Genomic DNA, 22,347 nt, shown 5'->3' on the forward strand with positions numbered 1-22,347 from the left:
GTTTATCACCTCAATCCACTATTAGCTGTGAAAGAAGCCCTGGACAGCGTGTTAGACATTGGCTGGAGGGAGATGCAGTACCCTTCATTGTGGACAGACAAATAAAAATCTAGAGTACATCAGAACCAGCTAAAAGGTTTGAACTCCCGGCAAGCAAAGTGGGTGCGTTTTTCACCTGGTTTAACTTTTCCATCACTTACTGACCAGGGAAGAGGAACGGCAGCCTGACGTCCTTTCCGGATCTTCCAGCCCACTACCTCCAATGACACCAGGGACTTAAACATATTGTAGCATATCTTTGTGGCTCTGGTGGGATTGGAACACCAGATCTTTCAGTCTCAAACTCAATGTTTCTGTGTAGGCTCTCAGTTCTCCAGGTGGTTTCCATAGTAGAGAAACTTGAATCTTCGACTGGACGTGAGGACGTTTCGCTTCAAATCGCAGAAGCTTCCTCAGCTAAATTTTTGCTCTGGTAGTCGACTTACCGTCTTGACTTTTGTAGAGAAGAATAAAACAGAAGCCAACAAAAGCTGGAGTTTTTAACCTAACCAGACCCCTCCTACCGAGAGGCTGACTGCTACAGGCTAGTGACTAAACAATAGCTCTAATTAGCACCTATTGTGCTCTAGTTAGCACTCTCCTAATGACAGGGCAGCTGTCCCTCCGAATGATGGGACGGAAGTCTCTCCTGATGGCTCCCTTGACGACTCCTGATGACGTGAATGACTCATTACCATGAACAAAAGACTGAAACTGCTTTGACTGAGTACCCCATTGGTAAAGAGGGACAAAGCGTGTCTGAGACCCCCTCCCCGATTAAGGCTGGGTTTCAACTGTTTTACAAAGAATGCTTCCTTGACACCTCTCTCAAACCATTCTTTCTCTCTGGCTAAGATTTTAACTTCCCTTGTCCTCAAACGTGTGGTTAGTGTCTTTAAGGTGGAGATGAACTGCAGACTGTGGTCCACTGGTGCCCTCTCTGCGGTGCTGGTATAGCCTTTTGTGTAAAGGTTGCTTAGTCTCACCATTGTAGTGTTCATTACAGTTTTCTGACATCTGATAGAATACACTACATTGCTCTGTTTGTAACTAGGGATCCTGTCCTTAGGGTGACTAATTTCTGTCTCAAGTGTTAACCAGTTTAAAGTAAACTGGGATTTTGTGCTGTCTGAAGATCCTCTGTAGTTTTTCTCCTACTCCTGCTAAAGAAGGGAGAGGACACTCTTCTTCTTGTCTCCATCTCCTGTCTATCTGGTCTCTTTGTTTTCTGGGACTTCTGCACTTTGTCCAGGGACCATCGTGGGTACCCACATACTGTGAGGGCTTTCCGTACAAGTTGTTGTTCTTTTAACCGGGGAGGGGGTCTCAGACACGCTTTGTCCCCCGTTTACAATGGGGTACTCAGGTCAAAGCAGTTTCGGTCTTTTGTTCATGGTAATGAGTCATTCATGTCATCAGGAGAGTCGTCAAAGGAGCCATCAGGAGAGACTACCATCCCATCATTAGGAGGGACAGCTACCCTGTCATTAGGAGGGTGCTAACTAGAGCACAATAGGTGCTAATTAGAGCTATTGTTTAGTCACTAGCCTGTAGCAGTCAGCCTCTCGGTAGGAGGGGTCTGGTTAGGTTAAAAACTCCAGCTTTTGTTGGCTTCTGTTTTATTCTTCTCTACAAGAGTCAAGATGGAAGTCAGACTACCAGAGCAGGAATTTTAGCTGAGAAAGCTTCTGCGATTTGAAGCAAAACGTCCTCACGTCAAGCAACCCAGTCCAGTCGAAGATTCAAGCTTCTCTACTATCTCAAACTCAATGCACTACCAAGTCAGCCAAAGGGGAATCAACACTAGGAACATAATTCAATATGGACTTCCCCTTGCTACAGTATGTATGGACTAGGAGACTGCAAACAACTGCAAACATGCAGCTGATACAGAATGACTAGATATAGAATGAGTGATACTTTATTGCACCATGATACTCTATTATATCTGTTGGGAAGGTGTCATAGCACGGACCCACAACAGGGGGCGCAAATGAACGGACAATGAATAAGCCAAAAAGGTAACAATTTAATGTTGTGATAATACACAACGAAACGTACAGTAATTTGCACAGTCAATTTAACACCAGGTGACGTGTGGGCAGGCTCGAAGATAGAAGACCCCCGACGAGAGAGAAGCCGCGTCCCACACGGCTTCCACCACCAACGGTCCGAAAAACACCGGAGCCGCCAAGTCCCGAGTCCCCAGGTGGCCTCTGTCTTCGGCTGTCGACCCTGGTACTGCTGGCAGAAAGCAGAAATATGAGTGAGTGTGAGTCCGCACACTCAGTAATTCTCAGTCCAAACACAGTGCAGGATGGAGCACCTCCCACCTCCAAACTAGGACACACTAGCAGCTCCTGTAACCACTTATCTGGATGGAGTGAGAGGCGAAGACGTCGCTTCTCTCACTGACCGCCAACCAGCTGAAAGGGCACCACAGGACAACGGCTGCAAACAGATCAGACGTAAGTCACAGTTTAAAGTCAGCAGAGAAATTACCTTGGTAATGGTAGTCGATTTCTCGGCGGGGAGGTGGAGTTGCAGTCCGGCTTTTATGGTGGTGATGATGAATGAGTGACAGCTGGTGCAGAGGATGAGTGACAGCTGTCACTTCTTCTGGGTCTGGCACCCTCTCGTGCTTGGAGCCCGCACTCCAAGCAGGGCGCCCTCTGGTGGTGGTGGGCCAGCAGTACCTCCTCTTCAGCGGCCCACACAACAATATCTGCATTAATGGTAAATGTCCGCCATGTGATGATATTGCTCCATTACAAGAACCTTGAATAGAGGCTGCTGTAAGATACAGTGACCAGTCTGTTTTCTAGATGTATATACAGGTGCTGGTCATATAATTAGAATATCATGAAAAAGTTGATTTATTTCAGTAATACCATTCAAAAAGTGAATTGTCAGTTATGATCATCAAAATTAAAAGAAATAAACACATGAAATGTATCAGTCTATGTGTAATTAATTAATATAATATGAGTTACAAGTTTGCACTCATCGGACAAATGTAAAAGTCCCATTGCTTTTGTATGGTTTTTCTATGTAATAAACACATATACCGGATTTTCACTCACACTGGACAAAACACCCCGCATCATCGTAATGTATTTCCAGTCTGGACATGCCCAGTAACAGAGGTACAAAATGAAGTTTAGCGGTACTGTAGTTCCGTGATTAAAGACTGGCCGTTTATTTTTTCAAACTGTGCTCAGACACGGGATCTAAACAAGGCAAGGTTGATAATTATTAACAAAATGCTGCTTGTTGCCTACACTGTAATATGGTGGTGAGTTTCACACATATCCCTGCGTGTGATGAGCCAAACAGCTTTAGATCAGAGCCCTCTGCTTGGCTGTGAACCATCACTGTGACATGCACCTGCTATATGACTGAGACCACAAAAAGCTGTAATTTGCCACTTATGTTTTCACTCCTTCCTCTCCCGTCATATTTTAATTTGCAGTGCGCCCACCAATTACATTTTGATCATGAATCAAATATGTTTGGCACAAAGGTCCACAAATATGACCAACTTCACAACACGGAGTCAGAAACGTCATTGCATGGCCATGGAGCTAGAGAAGCATGAATCAGACTTTACGATATTAAGGTACCACTCCACAGCTGACTTAGAAAAAAGAGTGACTCAATTAAATGTAATCCTTTTTGATGGACATAATGTCTGATGCCTATTTAAGGCAGGTTTTTGTTTCAGAAAAGTTTGACCTGGTCATTATATGAGGCAGGTCCGGATTTAAGGTCAGGCGTTTAATCAAGGAAATATGTAAACTAAATGGTGCTGGTTATTCCCCTTAGATCATTCCGTGCCTCCTCGCTGTAACTAATTTCTCCTTCACACATAACATGATTGAGGCCAAATGCCGCATGAAGGAGGATTTGAAGCACTCGTGAAGATCTGAAGCTGCCTTGAACACCTCAGCCAACCCATTGGCCACGGCACATGCACCCTACATTCGTGTGTCGCTCCCGCTGGAAACCCATTTGAACGGCGGGCAAGATGAGGTCACACTGCCATCTGATTGTGTTCACAACATTCGCATGACATGTCGAACGCAGGTCAGACAAATCGTGCTGCAGCCAAGGGGTTGCACGAAATCATTGGCCATGACTAATCCTAACCGAATGGTGTAATTGAGCAAGCCTTCACACCAACAGTCGAATGACGGTGAAAGGCGGGTGAGTACTCATTTGACCCACTCTCGGCTGGAGTCCAGGTGCCACCCACGAACATCCAGCACCACTTGCGGGGCACTTAGAAAATGTGGGGCCATTTGCGCAGCCAGCACTAAAGTAGAGTGCAGGTGACCACTTTTGAGCTGCAGTCCAGGTTTTTTGAAAGCTCCAAGGGTAGTCAGTGTGTTATGTCTGCCCCCAAGCAACACAGATGGTGTGCGAGTGTGTTGTGTGTCCCCCCCCCCATGATCCAACATTGTTGAGGTGAGACTGAGGTGGCATGTCCTGCTGGAGGTGGAATCACCAGCCAGCTGTGTGCCCACACCCCCACAACAGAGATAAAAATAAAACGCCATTCGACCGGACAGCCACATCACGTCACACGCGATCGCTGATGATCACGGCCCAGGCACGTCCACCGAGGCAATCAGATGATGCCAGCACACGCTGGCACACCGGCGCCGTCAGATGATGACACGTGCATTCACATGTCGCAGCTGACCTATGTGTTGCCGCAATTCACAGCTGGAGAACACATATCGTGCCATGAAGAACACCATCTCTCATCATGCCACTGTGATGCACATGTGTCGGCAGGCTCTCATGACATGAAAATTAAAGACAAACAAGATCACGCTGAGGGCAACCCATATCCATATGTCAGGGGGAATTATTGAAATATGGTAAAAATACCCCTGGACCACAGAGGAGACTTGAATTGTGAGGAAATGTTAGCTATGATATGACCACTTGACATTATTCTCTGCACAAGATCCAGTGAGGAAGTACATATTTTGGATCAGAGTTCTTCAGGCATTTATAACTCATCTTTTACAGATCACAAGCATTGTCTGTCTAGTAGATTTGGAGATCTAAATGATAATGACTGCCGTTTAAGTCTGCTGTTAGGGTGACCAAAGCACAAAAAAAAAAAAAAAAACACTGACCTTTGGAAAGTCCATGTCTTCCACATATTCATCATTGACCTCCAGCACTTTGTCCCCATCGTTCAGCCCGCTGTGCTTAGCAGGGCTCCAGGGCTCCACATCTCTGATCACAAAACCTTGATTGTTCTTTTCTTTTTGCAGGTAGAAACCAAAGCTTTGTCCCTCTTGACGCTTCAGCTGACACAGTCTAGGCACAAGACTCTGATCCGGCTCTGAAATTATAGAAGCATTATTTTGAAATGCAGTAGTGTTAGTAATTCTAAGGTTATGTTTGTAACAGCAGGTGTTGAATCTTACCAGGGTCATCAGTAATAACCAGGGCTGGATTGTCAATGCCTTCTTTTGGGTTGAATGTAAAACTAAAGTAAGAGGAGCAGTGAAAACAGACAAGGTAAGAATAGTAGGTGAAGGGAATGTTGTCATGTGGAAACATTTCAGTTTTAAATTAAGTGTTGTTGTTGTTGTTGGGGTTTTTTGGTCCCTTGGATGAAGGTTCACGGTACCTCGGCCCCCCAGGGCCCCTAAAACGGCTAAAAGGACATTTTGTACAGTTCTGTATTTATTGCTGAAAAACATCCTAGAATTCTCCATATGGATTCCTTGAATCACTATTAAACTATACAAGGATTTTCAATGACCTAGAATCTTTCTAAATGCCCCCAAGGCCTTTAGAATGTCCATGGAATAAATAAATAAATAAGATCACAATCTGCTGATTTTCTCAAAAACTACTGAATGAATTTTTCTAAAATTTTACACAGACATTCCTTGGATGACTATCTGGCCATGGTAAGTTGAACTTTCCGAGTGAATCCCCATGTACAGCGATTAGAGTTTTGGTATTTGAGAGATTTGAGAAATATTTGGCATGTTTGCAGTGTTAATTTTGGTGCCGTATTTAGCCTGTGTGGTGGTGGTGTGTGTGTGTGTGTGTGTGTGTGTGTGTGTGTGTGTGTGTGTGTGTGTGTGTGTGTGTGTGTGTGTTTTTTTCTAAAAATGAGGCGCCCTATCAATGTTGAACAAGTGCTTCAGGTTTGTTTTTTGTATTTATTTATTTTTTTTAATTGGAGCAAGACGGAGCATGCAGCGTGTTATCAGAGTCTCAACCAGACAGTGAGGATTCTGGTAATGAAGGAGATGATCCCTCTTTTGTTCCGGATGAGGAACCAGAGCAGGTGGTGGATCCATCAACATGCGCACAGATCTCCACAGTGGGTCGGATCACGCGCTTCTGTTTGCAGCTGAGCTCCGTCCCATCGCCGAGTCCTGGAACGCAGAGATGAAGACACACTGCTCCAGGCGCGTTTGGTTTAAAGCGTCAAGATTAACGTTAGCTTCGGTTTCCATTCGTTTCTCTTTTGTCCCTTTTGTGCTCTTGATTCACAGGCTATTCTGTGATAAAGCTTGTTCATCCACCTTTTGTCAATGAATTGTGATTTTATTTTATTTTTTTTACTTTTTTCCCTTCGTTCAGGAATCGTCGTATGTCGTGTGACTGGGTCATTAGATGCATCTATTCTCCCTCTCATATGGCTAGTATACTGGCATAGTATGGTACTATGCTTTCTATCTTTGTAAAGTCATTTTATTAGCAAGAGAACAGGTCTAGGCCTCAACTTTATCTAAATTTTGGGTTTGTGAGTGAAGCTTAGGGCTAGCAGCCAGCGATCACCTTTGTAATTTCTCTGTTTTCCTGTTGATTTACTGCTGATGAATTATACCTTAGATGTAGTCTTTTTTCCGGCTGACTGATTCTGCTCTTTTTTCTATGTCTGAGGTACGAATGATGGACGGATCTAAACTGAAGGGTCCTGATGAACTGTGAAGTGGAAGGCCTAAGGGTGGATACTGCATGCTGCAGTCTGCATTTCAAAGTGACCCTGTCACAGGGACAGGCCCACTGACGGCGTAGACAACTTTATATTATTATGTTTGTTTTTCTATTTTCTGTTTCTTCAGCTTTGTAAAACTTTGCAGAACTTTGTAATTGTTAGAATGGCTGAAGGAGTGGGTCATCACTTTGACTCTGGTCTGCTTGAGGTTTCTTCCTCAATACCGTCAGAGGGAGATTTTCCTCACCACTGTGGCCTGTGTGCTTGCTCTAGGGGTTGGTAAGGCTAGACCTGACTTGTGTGAAGTGCCTTGAGGCAGCTCTGTTGTGATTTGGCGCTGTATAAATTAAATAAATTGAAAATTCTTCAGTCTTTCATTGCCTTCTCTGTAGAGTTTAGGCTGGTTTTTGATCATCCGATGCAGAACCATGGCACCTCCCAGCAGCTCCTGTCACTCAGAGAGGAGCATCGCAGTGCCGATTGGAATCCTGCGATGCTGCGAAGCACTTAATGTCAACAGGTTGTCAGAGGTCCTGAAAGGCATGCAGGTGGTTCAGGACTTAGACTTAGACCAACTCATTTCTTTAGTTATCCATATCAATAATTGCTTTAGAGAGCGCCGGTGAGAGAAGAGGGGAAGGGCTGACTGTGTCACTGCCGCTCCGATCCCTCTGCGACACGGACCCGGTCCTTCTTCCTCTAGCTTCTCTGGGTCCGCCCCTCTCTGGCTCTCCAGCTCCCTGTTGATGAGCCCATGCAGCTCGGCATGGCTGGATGCCGAGCTGCATGGGCTCATCATCGAGTGTCTCTATTGCAGTACTGAGGGGCATGCACTTAGCACTTGTCCTATTGAACAGTGAACAGTCAGGACGCACCCAAGTCAAGGACCCTGAGACTTCCAGCACAGAGAGCGCTGTATTAATATGAACGAAGTGAAGGTGCCAAAGACGCCGGTGCAAGCTCGCTCATGGTACAGGAAGGTCCAAACTGGAAATGCCAAATTTTGAGTCCACAGTGAGACAGGAAAGGTCAAAAGCTGAACACTTCCTGGAGCGACAGTACAGGGTGTTAACCCGTTTTTGAGTATGTTGTTTTTGCTGTGGTATGTTTATCCTCTGTAAGGTTTTTGTTTAACTTTTTGTTTGTCTCAATTTAAAAAATAAAATAAAATAAAACAAAATAAGATAGAAGAGAGCTCACAGGAATTCAGTGGAAAGTTGACATTGAAACAGGAAATGCTAAATGTTGAGTCAACACTAAAACCAGGAATGCTAAAGTGAGAGCCAACACGCACCTTGGCAGCTTTTGAGGTCAGCCAGTGACTATTTAGTGTGGAAATTACGCATATAAATATTTGGATCTTTGAAAATAACTAAGCTGAAGGGTTTTAGCCATGCTAATGCTCCCCAGAACCATCTACTGAAAAAAGAAGGTCTGAAGGACCTAAAGGACATGGTGTGATGGTGAGTAGATTCCAGGCATATGAGAGGCAAATAAAGACAAATGCTTAAAATGGTGGGAGGTCAAGAGGGCCCTGGTCGGGGGGTGGTTGTGTGGGGGGCGGCGCACCAAAGAAACTAAAGGGTTTTTGCCATACTAATGCCCCCCCTTAAAAAAACTTACTGAAAAAAGTGTGAAGGACATAAATGACATGGTGAGTTGCTTTGCTCGTTCATGTTGGAGACATATACATATTATCAGTGATGGTAGAAACACCGGGACTGTGTGGCTGGTGTGGAACTTACCGTGGAAATTCCATCGCATTCTGGCAACCTGTGAGAGTGACAGAATAAACATTTACACTGTTACATAGTCACTTTTGGATAATTATTAATCACAAACACCTAACTAGGCTGAAGGTGTCAGTGTGTGTGTGTGTGTGTGTGCGCACACGCGTATTTATTGGTCTTTTATCGTCAACGTTTAGTCAGTGGTTGACTGTCGTAAAAGGAGTTATTCTACGTGTGTAACAAAAGTTGTCCACACACTTAAACATCCACATTCTGTGTGCAGAACAGCTGCTGCACCACTAAACACACATCAGTGCTGAAGAGAGAAAATGGTACATCAATGAATTCAAGAAAAGGATATCAGAAGCGGATCCAGAAGAGTGGTTGAGGGGGTTCCTGCCTCCCTGACTGCCCTCTGCACCTGTTTTCTTGCACAGCTGCTGCCACCTGGACAATCACGACTCAGCTGTTTTAAGATGCTCTCCACTTCAAGAAGTCCCTTGATCTGATTCATTCCCTTGTGGTGATTTCACTGGCATTCATTGATTGATCAGATGGCTTCATGGGCAGTGCCGAGGGGGTGCTGGAGCTCCCCCTGGATTTACCGATACCGATACGTTTTCGTATTTAAGCTTCAGAGATCCAAAGGATCCAAAAGACCTAGGACAGAATTTCGCCAAACATTGTACGTGACAACAAAATACTTTATCACAATCAACGTTTTTGTTTAAAAAACATGTCACTCAACACAACTTAAAACAAAATCTCTTGAGGTAGAGGACTGACAAACCACAATACAACAAAATGAACACACCACAACAAATACTGTAAACAGTTTCAAACTTATTCTGTTTTTCAAGTCGAACAATACAATAAACTAATACAAAAAATAAGGAATTTCTTCCCTTCAGTGCATTTCTCTACATTGTTTCTTAAATAAAGAGCGTAAAAAAATAGAACTTAAAGCAAATTAAAACTATCTTCTGAGGTTAGATAAGATAAACTTTATTGATCTCACACAGGAGAAATTCACGTTACATCAGCTCTTAAAACACACAAGATGGGTGCAAGTAGAGGAAAATGTTAATCAAACAGCGTGTGCAAGGATAAGCAATAATAATACTCATAACAGTGAGGTAGAAATAGAATATATTTGTGTGTAGATATATATATATATATATATATATATATACACACACACACACACACACACACACACACGAGGTTTGTTAGAAAAGTATCGGACCTTTTTATTTTTTCAAAAACCATATGGATTTGAATCACGTGTGATTGCATCAGCCAAGCTTGAACCTTCGTGCACATGCGTGAGTTTTTTCATGCCTGTCGGTTGCGTCATTCTCCTGTGAGCAGGCTTTGAGCACTGGTCCACCCCTCCCATCGGATTTTTATTGCGAATAAATGTCTTAACGATTTGGAGCTTTGCTGCATCAATTTTTTCCAGAAACTGTGAGAGACCTCCAGGTGGACACCATTCGGAAAATTCTGTTGGCTTTCAGGGACGATTTTATGTGGATTACACAGATTAAGGAGTGCTCCAGCCGGTTTAAAGACCGCCCACAGCTGCTGAGAGCGCGCCGCGCTCAGAGCGCTGATCGACAGGCTGAATCAACCAGATCATTTCCAACGTGAAGGCTTTGTTGATCTGGGACGTCATCTGACTTGCACAAAAATGGCAGGAGACGTGGACATCAGTACTTTTGCGGCACATTCCACTGTTACAGGAGTTTTTTTCATGGAAAGAAAAGCAGACGGATGTGCCACCATGCCGTTCATGGCGCGGCACAAAACCACCTCCGTGTTGGTCTCACAGGACGGCTTTGAGATGGCTTTCAGACGGCTGTCGGTGGGTTTTCAGTTGTGTGACTAACCGAGAAATTGTGGATGAGCCTGGACATGCCCCAACATGTCCTGTGAGGCTTCATCACGGCGTTGCTTTGCTCCATGTGGCACAGCCGCGACGCGCGAAATTCCTCCGCTCCTCTTTCCATGACAAAAACTCCTGTAACAGTGGAATGTGCCGTTCATTTCCAAACTGGATGCTGTGTTTTATCCGGGACGTCCTCTGACTAGCACAGGAATTGCGGAAGATGTGGACATCAGCACTTTTTCGGCACATTGAGACAGACGTGCGGAGGAATTCACCGCGTCGCGGTGGAGCCGCATGGCGCAAAGCAACGCCGTGATGAAGCCTCACAGGACATGTTCTGGCATGTCCAGGCTCATCCACAAAAAAAAAAAAAAATATATATATATATATATATATATATACACACACACACAGTAGTGTTCATAATAATAGTAGTGCTGTGTGACTAAAAAGATTAATCCAGGTTTTGAGTATATTTTTTATTGTTACATGGGAAACAAGGTACCAGTAGATTCAGTAGATTCTTACAAATCCAAGACCAAGCATTCATGATATGCACACTCTTAAGGCTATGAAATTGGGCTATTAGTAAAAAAAAAAAAAGTAGAAAAGGGGGTGTTCACAATAATAGTAGCATCTGCTGTTGATGCTACAAACTCAAAACTATTATGTTCAAACTGCTTTTTTAGCAATCCTGTGAATCACTAAACTAGTATTTAGTTGTATAACCACAGTTTTTCATGATTTCTTCACATCTGCGAGGCATTAATTTTGTTGGTTTGGAACCAAGATTTTGCTCATTTACTAGTGTGCTTGGGGTCATTGTCTTGTTGAAACACCCACTTCAAGGGCATGTCCTCTTCAGCATAAGGCAACATGACCTCAAGTATTTTGACATATCCAAACTGATCCATGATACCTGGTATGCGATATATAGGCCCAACACCATAGTAGGAGAAACATGCCCATATCATGATGCTTGCACCACCATGCTTCACTGTCTTCACTGTAAACTGTGGCTTGAATTCAGAGTTTGGGGGTCGTCTCACAAACTGTCTGCGGCCCTTGGACCCAAAAATAATTTTACTCTCATCAGTCCACAAAATATCCCTCCATTTCTCTTTAGGCCAGTTGATGTGTTCTTTGGCAAATTGTAACCTCTTCTGCACATGTCTTATTTTACAGAGGGACTTTGCGGGGGATTCTTGCAAATAAATTAGCTTCACACAGGCGTTTTCTAACTGTCACAGCACTTACAGGTAACTCCAGACTGTCTTTGATCATCCTGGAGCTGATCAATGGGTGAAATCTGGTTATTCTTCTATCCATTTTGATGGTTATTTTCCGTTTTCTTCCACGTGTCTGGTTTTTTTTTTTCCATTTTAAAGCATTGGAGATCATTGTAGATGAACAGCCTATAATTTTTTTGCACCTGCGTATAAGTTTTCCCGTCTCCAATCAACTTTTTAATTAAACTACACTGTTCTTCTGAACAATGTCTTGAACGTCCCATTTTCCTCAGGCTTTCAAAGAGAAATGCATGTTCAACAGGTGCTGGCTTCATCCTTAAATAGGGGACACCTGATTCATACATGTTTGTTCCACAAAATTGACGAACTCACTGACTGAATGTCACACTACTATTATTGTGAACACCCCTTTTCTACTTTTTTTTTACTAATAGCCCAATTTCATAGCCTTAAGAGTGTGCATATCATGAATGCTTGGTCTTGTTGGATTTGTGAGAATCTACTGGATCTACTGGTACATTGTTTCCCATGTAACAATAAGAAATATACTCAAAACCTGGATTAATCTTTTAGTCACATAGCACTACTATTTATTCTGAACACTACTGTGTATATATATATATATATATATATATATATATATATATATATATATATATATATACACACACACACACACACACACACATATACATATATATACACATACATATACAGTGAGGAAAATAAGTATTTGAACACCCTGCGATTTTTCAAGTTCTCCCACTTAGAAATCATGGAGGGGTCTAAAATTTTCATCTTAGGTGCATGTCCACTGTCAGAGACATGCACCTAACTTTTACCCCAGCCCCCCTCAGCTCCCCCAACAAACATTTCCTGGCGCCGCCACTGTCCACGTCCATCATAAGATGGAATACACTGAAATCATTTGTCCACAGGTGTCGCCCTGTAGAGCACCACAGGATGCTCTACTCACACTGTGAGGTAACACTTACCTCACAGAAGGGAGAGATGTGTGAGTTTGTAAAATAAGTGAAGAATGAAGCCATGCTTACCTCGGAACCGACCTCCAGCCTGCCTTCCCAGCTCAGGCTGGTACTCTGTGACGGGCAAGGTCCACAGCACAACAGGACAATAAAAGACGCTGTCAGAGGCTCAGATAGTGAGTCCTTTCTCCACAGCACAGAGTTAAACATTTACCATAGGGTTAGAGAAAAGCTGTATAATAAGTGAGAACCACTGTGATGGCAGAGTCTGCCGTCAATACCTGATTCACCAGAAAATGGGAAAGAAGGTTCTGAAAACAGGCCTCACTTCAGTGAAGAATGATCAGCCCAAGTACATTCAAGGCAGCGTCTGTATGGTCCTACTGGACTCAGAGTGCTGAAGTTTAGTTTTACTTCTCAGCAGTGACATTCCTGTTTCTGGGAGCTCGGTGTCTGAGGTCGAGAGACATCTAGGAAGAGCTTATGGAATCATGACACTGCCGGAGAGTGTCTTATGGCCAAGCCAAAGCCTTTATCCTGTGGGGCCAGTTCTGCTTCTGTAGTGGTAGATCCCTGGCTAATAATGCTTGAAACATTACGTCTTTATGGAACAAAAACAATTGAGGGTTACTGCTTATAGTACCACTGGGACCACTTTGGACTTCCAGATCTGCTCCTAGGCTCCTTCATCCCTTGGTACTTCTCAAATTTCTTGTGCTGTTCTTTCTGATGTTGCTGTCAGCTTTGATTGCCACATCAGTCACAACTGCGGTTTACTTCCCTTGTCAGCCACCACTATGTTTGGTTGGTTGGTCAGCAGCTGCTCATCTGTCTGGGTTTGAGGTTCCACAGGATCTTAGCCATGTCATTGTCAACCACCCTTTGGTGGTCTCTCCCATCGGAATTTGGGGACTTCTAATCCGTATGCGGCACAGATATTCCTGTCTCAGCTTGCATCTTCCCAGTGAGCACAAGACATAATTTCAATGTGGATTTTTGGCTGAAAACTTGGTGAGATCCTTCTGAATATCTTTCATCCACTTTTAAACCAGTGAAAATGTGACTACATTATCAACATGTCACAAAACACAAATTTCTTTCATTAAATGGGTGTTTCATTCCTTCAGTTGAAGCTTTAACGGAGGCGATATCAATTATTGTGGTGAAATTTCTCCAAATTAATTTTTCACTCGTTTGTGAAATCTGGTTTACATAAAGACGTCTTTTCAATGCATTTAATATTTGACATAAAATGCCATAAATAAAGAGCTGTGTCAGCTGCACACTGTCAAAAACAAGCTTCCAGAACACTGTAATGTGAACAGATTTAGGGATTATTTTCAAATAAGAATGTACCTTTATTGTTATGATGCGCATTATTTTCTGGAGTTCGTGTGTCTGCTCAGTGGAACACCGTAGCAAAGAGACCTGTAATGTGAAAGAGCCGAAGAAATGTGAGACTTTATGATAACAACACACTCGGGTAAGTACTTTTACTACTGTTTCAACAAAACAAACCAGAAATGAGCGCTGGTGCTTTTATTTTATGCTCACAGTGTGAGCAAGGCTTTAGGCCTGCTAAGCTACAGAGAGCATGCTAATGCTGACTGAGTGTAAATTATTCATCAAAAATACCCCCAAACTATTTTCACCACATGGTTGTGTGTGATGTTTCACGCATCTACCGTCATGTTTCAGATTCAGTGGTTAACCCTCTGGGGTCCGAGGGCATTTTTTGGATAGTTCACTCGCCTGGCATAAATGTTTTATTATTGCTGTTAACAGCTCTCCCTGCACAATCAGGTTTTATGTCTTTTTTTTAAGGACAACCTGTACTTTCAAAATATATATGCTATAGTTGTGTTTTATAAGTGGAATAAAGGTTTACAATCAGAAATAAGAAAGGAAAAAGTAAAGCGGAAAAATTTTCCACACACATTTATTCAAAACACACAGCAAACTATAAGGAATGAGTAACCCATCACTCCAAAAAACAATCTTAGTTGTGTCACGTGAGGTGAATTTGCCCTACGATTGTATTTTGGAAAACCATGTGACGGTGAAACAATTCCGATTGGACACTCACATTGCTCACGTCATCACACAGGTTCTATGAGGAGTAGAAAGATGGTGGACGGTGGCTCGAAAGTACGCAGAGTTAATGTTTCTGTGTAGGCTCTCAGTTGTCCAGGTGGTTTCCATAGTAGAGAAGTTTGAATCTTCGACTGGACTGGGTTGCTTGACGCGAGGACGTTTCGCTTCAAATCGCAGAAGCTTCCTCAGCTAAAATTCTTGCTCTGGTGGTCTGACTTCTGAAGAATAATCAAGAAGTCACAAAAGCTGGAGCTCCAGCTTTTGTGACTTCTTGATTATTCTTCACAGAAACATTAACTACCTACTTTCGAGCCACCGTCCACCATCTTTGTACTCCTCATAGAACCTGTGTGGTGACGTGAGCAATGTGAGTGTCCAATCGGAATTGGTTCACCGTCACATGGTTTTCCAAAATACAATCGTACGGCAAATTCACCTCACGTGACACACCAAAGATTGTTTTTTGGAGTGATGGGTTACTCATTTCTTATAGTTTGCTGTGTGTTTTGAATAAATGTGTGGAAAATTTTTGCCGCTTTACTTTTTCCTTTCTTATTTCTGATTGAAAAGAAGTCACAAAAGCTGGAGTTTTAAGCTCCAGCTTTTGTGACTTCTTGATTATTCTTCTCTACAAGAGTCAAGACAGAAGTCAGACCACCAGAGCAAGAATTTTAGCTGAGGAAGCTTCTGCGATTTGGTCTCAGCTGTCGAATATGACGTCGGCCCGAGGGTTAAACCCTTAGATCTTCAGCAAATGTATTTATAAAGAGAAACTGCATGAACTACACAAGTTTTTTTTTTATTTTCTAATAAGTTTATTCAATGATGAAAAACAAATGCTAAATTATTGTTGTGTTGTAACTTAATTTTTGTTCAGCCTTTGTGACCCGTCTTCATGAAGTTAGATGCAAAAATGTTGAAATTGGCCCTATCCTGCAATGATAAAGAATACTTAAAAAAATTACTGGCTCTGGATCATGTTCTGGATCATTACCAAAATTTAATGACTTCTATATTAGGCGAAGATACACCCCTGGTAAAAATAATAATCCTGCTAACAAAACAACCAACCAACAAACGGACACGACCGAAAACATAACCTCCTTGGCGGAGGTAACAATACATAAATAACAACCCCCTACCACCTCAACATGAAAATAACCTGTTTTGCCGATACTCACTTTATAGTCAAACATTTTTCTTGACCTCATATTTAACGGCTGACAGCACTGTAACGGTAAAACCTACAATTCCCTAACCAACATTGTTTATAAATGTAACTGACAGATTGCTTTTGAGTTTGTATATCCTCTGAAATTATTATTATTTTAAGGAGTATTAGTAGTAGTAATAGCATGAAAAAAAAAATCTTCAAAAAGTGGACCTTTAATCTAGAGCTGTTGTGGGGAGCTCCGTCTCCAAAGTGGGGGGCGGGGTGCCAGGACGAGTACTGTGGTCCGCTCATCAGAAGTGTCTCCCTGGTAGATTTGACATCTAACCCATGACATGATTACATGTCAGTCAGCGTCTCCTGATGAATGCATAACTGCAGTGGATGTGATCGCATGTGATCATATTAATAGTCATCCCATCACCGACGTGCACACCCACAGCCATTATTAGGCACAGCCATCATTAGGCACCAGTCCGCTGTGCATTGCAGACAGTCAACACATGATCATGGGGCCGTGGTTCATATACATCAGTCCATATAGTGGATCAAAGATGTAATCCAGAGGACAGGTAAAGCAGATGCTGTTATCAAAGCATCACACAGTGGCTGCACCCCCTGACGCACGTCCACTCTCGCCCTCTTTCTATGTCACTCCCTCTCTGCCTTTTGTTTTTCATTTTAACTGTATTTTTTAACCTGCTCTGTCTTTTTTCATTGTTTCCTATTTTACACCTTTTTTTTACACTTTCTCTCCCTCAGCCTCCAGGATATCAGCTGTCCAGTAGTCAGCGACATGCCCCTCTGTCTAGACCAGCAAAGCAATCACATGAATGAGCTCACAGCTCTCCCCTCTCCAGGTTGTGGGGCCAATAAGCTGCCCACACTGTGGTACACACATGTGTCCTGGCTGTCACTTAATGCTCCAGATCACGGACGGACTGTGTGGACATTATGATTGCGTGGTACGTGCCATGATGCACAGCGGGCTGTTGCGCTGTCTGGTGGCAGCTGATTCTCTCTCTCTACATACATACATAAAAACACACAGACACACAATTGTTAGGCGTCTAGATGGAACTGAACCAGACTGGTACAGAACCCAAATGCAGAGAGCAACTAAGAGATTTGGAATGAGCAAACAAAGATTTATTATAATAAATGTGCAACAGAATTTGTATAAAGAGTCAGGAGGCTTGGAAAGTGGAGATAGGCCCCGTTTCAGGTGGTGGAAGTTGGGAGATGCAGTGCAGACAGAAGCAGGCTGGAGGATATGGTGCTGGTAGCAGTGACGTGCAAGGAGGTTGAAGGCTGGTGAGTAGCTTATTCACCATATGATTGGCAGCAGTTAATGGTTATGTGTAAAATATCAGCATTCTTTACACATACAAACTGTAGCACACAAAAAGCACATTTAATTTAAAAAAAACATTATTATGGTCTTACCTTTCCGTATAAATGAAGTTCACATGTGCTGCTCCTTCTGAACAAAAGCACTGATGACATGTTTGAAAGTCTTCCTTATCTTCCTTCAGTTTTAAAAGTCTCTGTCTCAGTAAAGCTCACTGCCAGAGAAGAAAGTCATCTGAATGTGAGTGGTCGATCGCTCGTGTTTAATGAGAAAATTCTTCAGGTCACAAAATCCCATCTGAGTCCAGACAGTCACAAGTTGAAAAAAAGAAGGCAGCAGAAAAGGTGTTTTCTTGCTGGACGTCCACACAGCCAGACTTTATGTGTGTCCCACTTCATTTGAAAACAGCAGGTCTTCTGTCCCGCAGCCCTTCCTTTAATTATTACTTCCTGCTTCCGACTGAAAGTCCAGTTTAGAGAATTGTTTCAGTTTGGATATGTAATCCTCCATTCTGAAAGTAAAATAAATCGACTGTGGCTCTTAACTTGCTAACTGTAAATTGTAGCTTGCTGTCACTTATTCTGCAGCTGAGGAGTTGCTGCAAGAAGAATCCCTGGGATCACTAGTGCCCCCTAACATGAGGCAGGAGAACTGCGTGCCTCATTTGGTGCGTTTTTGCAGCCATTTTCTGATCACTCAGCACATGAAACACATTACACAAACATATAGTTGTTGACAAAAAACACTACATTGTGTACATCAGCTAAACTATAGCTAAACTATAAACATATAACCAAAGTGTTTGAACATTTTAATGGCGACATACAGAGAGACAGTCTGACTGCACAGCATGCCAGCAGTTAGCGCAGTAATTACGCAATCCAAGGTGAGGCATGGCTGTCTGCTGCCTCACCGCACATCTCTTCTCGGTATTTGAACGCCAAATGAATTAAAACAAAACCGGTGAAGTTAAAAGGAAAGTAACTTTATAGTACAAATCACTGGATAACCATTTAATTTATTTTTTCATTTTACATTTTTTCTTTCCATTATGACAGGTGAGGCACAGCCTCACCTGCCTCCCCTGACCGCAAGTCACTGGCTGGTAAGAATCCAGGACAGGAACCAGTGCCAGGTCGCCCCATACGGAGCTGAGGACAGAGGTGTGTTCTGAGGAGACGAGGAGAACAGAGGTGAGTGGGAAGCACTTGTAACGCAGACAGCTCAATTAAGGAGACATTACTCTTTTGAATAAACGACTGGCCACTTGATTGTTCAATAGTCAGCCAGGTAGGGGTCAATTGAGGAATTACACAGGGGTAAAAATTTAAAAATGCTCCAATTAAATTGAAAACTATACCACATTATTTGACTGATCATAAAGACTCCAAAAAGGTATCGTTTGGACTATCTACAACTGAATGTTCTGGAGTTATGGGGTTAAAAACAGCAAGAATGGTGACAAAGGTCAGTTTCAGTTAATTGGGTTTGAAAAAGAAATAGTTTCCACCTTGTATCATCCTTTAGTTATGTTATGGGGTAACATATGTCACATGTCATGGAATACAATGGACGTCGACATTGTTTGACCTTTACTTTGGAGACCAAGCATTCAATACAGACAAAACTATCCATTTATTAATACTACACTCAAAAATATAAACGCAACACTTTTGATTTTGCTCCCATTTTGTATGAGATGAACTCAAAGATCTAAAACTTTTTCCACATACACAATATCACCATTTCTCTCAAATATTGTTCACAAACCAGTCTAAATCTGTGATAGTGAGCACTTCTCCTTTGCTGAGATAATCCATCCCACCTCACAGGTGTGCCATATCAAGATGCTGATTAGTGCACAGGTGTGCCTTAGACTGCCCACAATAAAAGGCCACTCTAAAAGGTGCAGTTTTATCACACAGCACAATGCCACAGATGTCGCAAGATCTGAGGGAGCGTGCAATTGGCATGCTGACAGCAGGAATGTCAACCAGAGCTGTTGCTCGTGTATTGAATGTTCATGTCTCTACCATAAGCCGTCTCCAAAGTCATTTCAGAGAATTTGGCAGTACATCCAACCAGCCTCACAACCGCAGACCACGTGTAACCACACCAGCCCAGGACCTCCACATCCAGTATGTTCACCTCCAAGATCGTCTGAGACCAGCCACTCGGACAGCTGCTGAAACAATCGGTTTGCATAACCAAAGAATTTCTGCACAAACTGTCAGAAACCGTCTCAGGGAAGCTCATCTGCATGCTCGTCGTCCTCATCGGGGTCTCGACCTGACTCCAGTTCGTCGTCGTAACCGACTTGAGTGGGCAAATGCTCACATTTGCTGGCGTTTGGCACGTTGGAGAGGTGTTCTCTTCACGGATGATGCGAAGGAGATGTGTTGCACTGCATGAGGCAAATGGTGGTCACACCAGACACTGACTGGTATCCCCCCCAATAAAACAAAACTGCACCTTTCAGAGTGGCCTTTTATTGTGGGCAGTCTAAGGCACACCTGTGCACTAATCATGGTGTCTAATCAGCATCCTGATATGGCACACCTGTGAGGTGGGATGGATTATCTCAGCAAAGGAGAAGTGCTCACTACCACAGATTTTGACTGGTTTGTGAACAATATTTGAGGGAAATGGTGATATTGTGTATGTGGAAAAAGTTTTAGATCTTTGAGTTCATCTCATACAAAATGGGAGCAAAACCAAAAGTGTTGCGTTTATATTTTTGTTGAGTATATTAAGAAGTCTTTTTCCTGGTTCTCTCCCTCAGCCCCAACCAGTCCCAGCAGAAGACTGCCCCTCCCTGAGCCTGGTTCTGCTCGAGGTTTCTTCCTGTTGGGGTTTTTACGTAATTATTGTATGGCCTTGCCTTACAATATAAAGCGCCTTGGGGCAACTGTTTGTTGTGATTTGGCGCTATATAAATAAAATTGATTGATTGATTGATTGATTAGCTCAACCATTAATTTGCACCACTTTTTTTTTTTTTTTTTACCAAAACTGGAGAACTTTAACTTTTGACCCCTATACAAAATGAAAGTTGCAAATTGAGTTTTACCGGCGAAGGTAAAACGGACATCTGCGACCGCAAATTCCAGCATGAATGTCCGCAAATCATCAGACACAACAAGGTTATTCCGATTCTAATCCAATTCCATCTTTTGCATGGTTTATTTTTCTGTTAGTAATTCGGTTGGCGTAACAACAGCGTCTTCATGCCAAACTGGAAATTCTGTGAGCAGACCCACAGATTTCTCCATCTCGTCAGCTGCATTGAGTTAAATCCACAGTAAATCCATCAATCAATCGTTAAATCCATTAAATCCACTTATTTTGCCGATGTTGCTCCACCAGTTTCTGTCATTCTCAGCTAACAGCACCATTATTGACACCTGTGCAGCAATGCAGTCAGGGTGCAGAGTTAAAATGTGAAATGGTAGAATATTTTGCCACCGTATACTCGATATTTTATGGTCTGAAATCTCGGACGATTAACCTATCAGATTTGCGGAACAAATGTAATTGGATTAGAATATAACATAAGACAATATTTAATTAAATATGAAATTTAATTAAACCTCTGAAAGGGGCACCACCTATTTTAAACATACAGTAAGGTTAATTTAAACAACATAAATCAGTCTTTGATCTGAAAGTCATAAGCTCCCAACACGATTGACCAAAACTCTGTTTCAACTGAACACAATAAAACCACTGGCATAATATTTACACAGCAGAGGTGCTGGACTGATGATGTGATCCCTGGGTGTGTGTGTGTTCACAATGGGTGAATGAGCAGCTGCGTGTGCATGCACGTGTGTGCCGTTGCCAGCTGCTGTCACATACATCAGACGCAGCCTTTTCAGGGAACTTTAATTTCTTTTATTGTGTTTTGGTTCACTTCAGCAGCACAATGCAACTCTGGACACCACGATGGTTGGATTGTCACATGGGATTTATTTTTTCCGTGGTTGATTCCAGCATACAGCTGCCGGGTGAGAGGATTTTAACCACAGGCTGCGGTCCTGGCTCCACATCCACATCGGGCTCCTCGACCCCTGTTGGAGGTGAGATTTATGTTTATTAATGCTGTCATGGCCTGGCGCAACAGTTCCATGTCATATCTCCTACAGAGTTACAAGATGATCAAATGTTACGAAGGTGAGATCCGTTCAGCGCCGAGCCTGACACATGCAATGACGCGCTACTCCGCACCACGAAGAGGCACATCTGCCTGTGTTATATACAGACAGAGCGATGTAAAAATATTATGGTGCTTTTATTCTTTATAAGTTACATTTTCTTTTTCTTATGCTAGCTTGTCTTTATATTGTGACCTAAATAAAACCACTGTGCCTTTGCATGCTAAAAAGTGCTGATAAACCAGTATTGAGACGGGATATGAAAACATGTTTTTCTATTTTTCTGATGATTCATGTAACTGAGACAAGGCCAAGTTTTTTTTTTTTTTGTCTTATTGGGCAATCAGGGGACAAGGTCAAGTTGTTGTTCTCATTGAGCCAGGGGTGACACGTGTAGCTCAATTGGGGGAGGGGGGGTTGTATGATACTTCCTTTTTAGGTTATGATCAGCTCTGGAATACAAGAAGAAACAAAACTGCACTGTACGCAGGACAAAAAGTGGACCAATCAAGAAAGAATACAACATCTTAGCGTAGTGACGCAATGTTTAGAGAGAAACTCAGATAGTATATATGGGTTCAGGGAGAGGTAGACGGGGTTCCTGCTCAGAGCCTGATTGCAAGTGTGAACCCAGAGACTCTGTTATTGTTACTTTGGCTCATTCTCTGTAATAAAGCTGAGGTCAATCTGAGAACTCAACTG

General features: G+C 42.7%; 1 protein-coding gene across 4 annotated transcripts in view; it reads right to left on the reverse strand.

Annotated features, from left to right (window-relative positions):
- Positions 1 to 8,798, reverse strand: part of LOC117508807 (Na(+)/H(+) exchange regulatory cofactor NHE-RF3-like) — a 41,731-nt gene extending 32,933 nt beyond the window's left edge. For 2 of the 4 annotated variants that reach the window (XM_034168641.1, XM_034168640.1), the window contains exons 1-3: positions 8,767 to 8,798; positions 5,487 to 5,548; positions 5,190 to 5,401 (exon numbers count right to left, since the gene is read on the reverse strand). In XM_034168641.1, coding sequence (XP_034024532.1) covers positions 5,190 to 5,401; positions 5,487 to 5,548; positions 8,767 to 8,780 — 288 coding nt within the window. In that variant the 5' untranslated portion in view covers positions 8,781 to 8,798. Of the gene's footprint in view, positions 1 to 5,189; positions 5,402 to 5,486; positions 5,809 to 8,766 lie in introns of those variants that run through there. The other 2 variants (XM_034168639.1, XM_034168637.1) reach the window with 1 other exon arrangement.
- Between the last annotated feature and the right edge of the window lie 13,549 nt (positions 8,799 to 22,347).

This window comes from Thalassophryne amazonica, chromosome 4 (genome assembly GCF_902500255.1).
Source record: "Thalassophryne amazonica chromosome 4, fThaAma1.1, whole genome shotgun sequence".
Taxonomy (NCBI): domain Eukaryota; kingdom Metazoa; phylum Chordata; class Actinopteri; order Batrachoidiformes; family Batrachoididae; genus Thalassophryne; species Thalassophryne amazonica.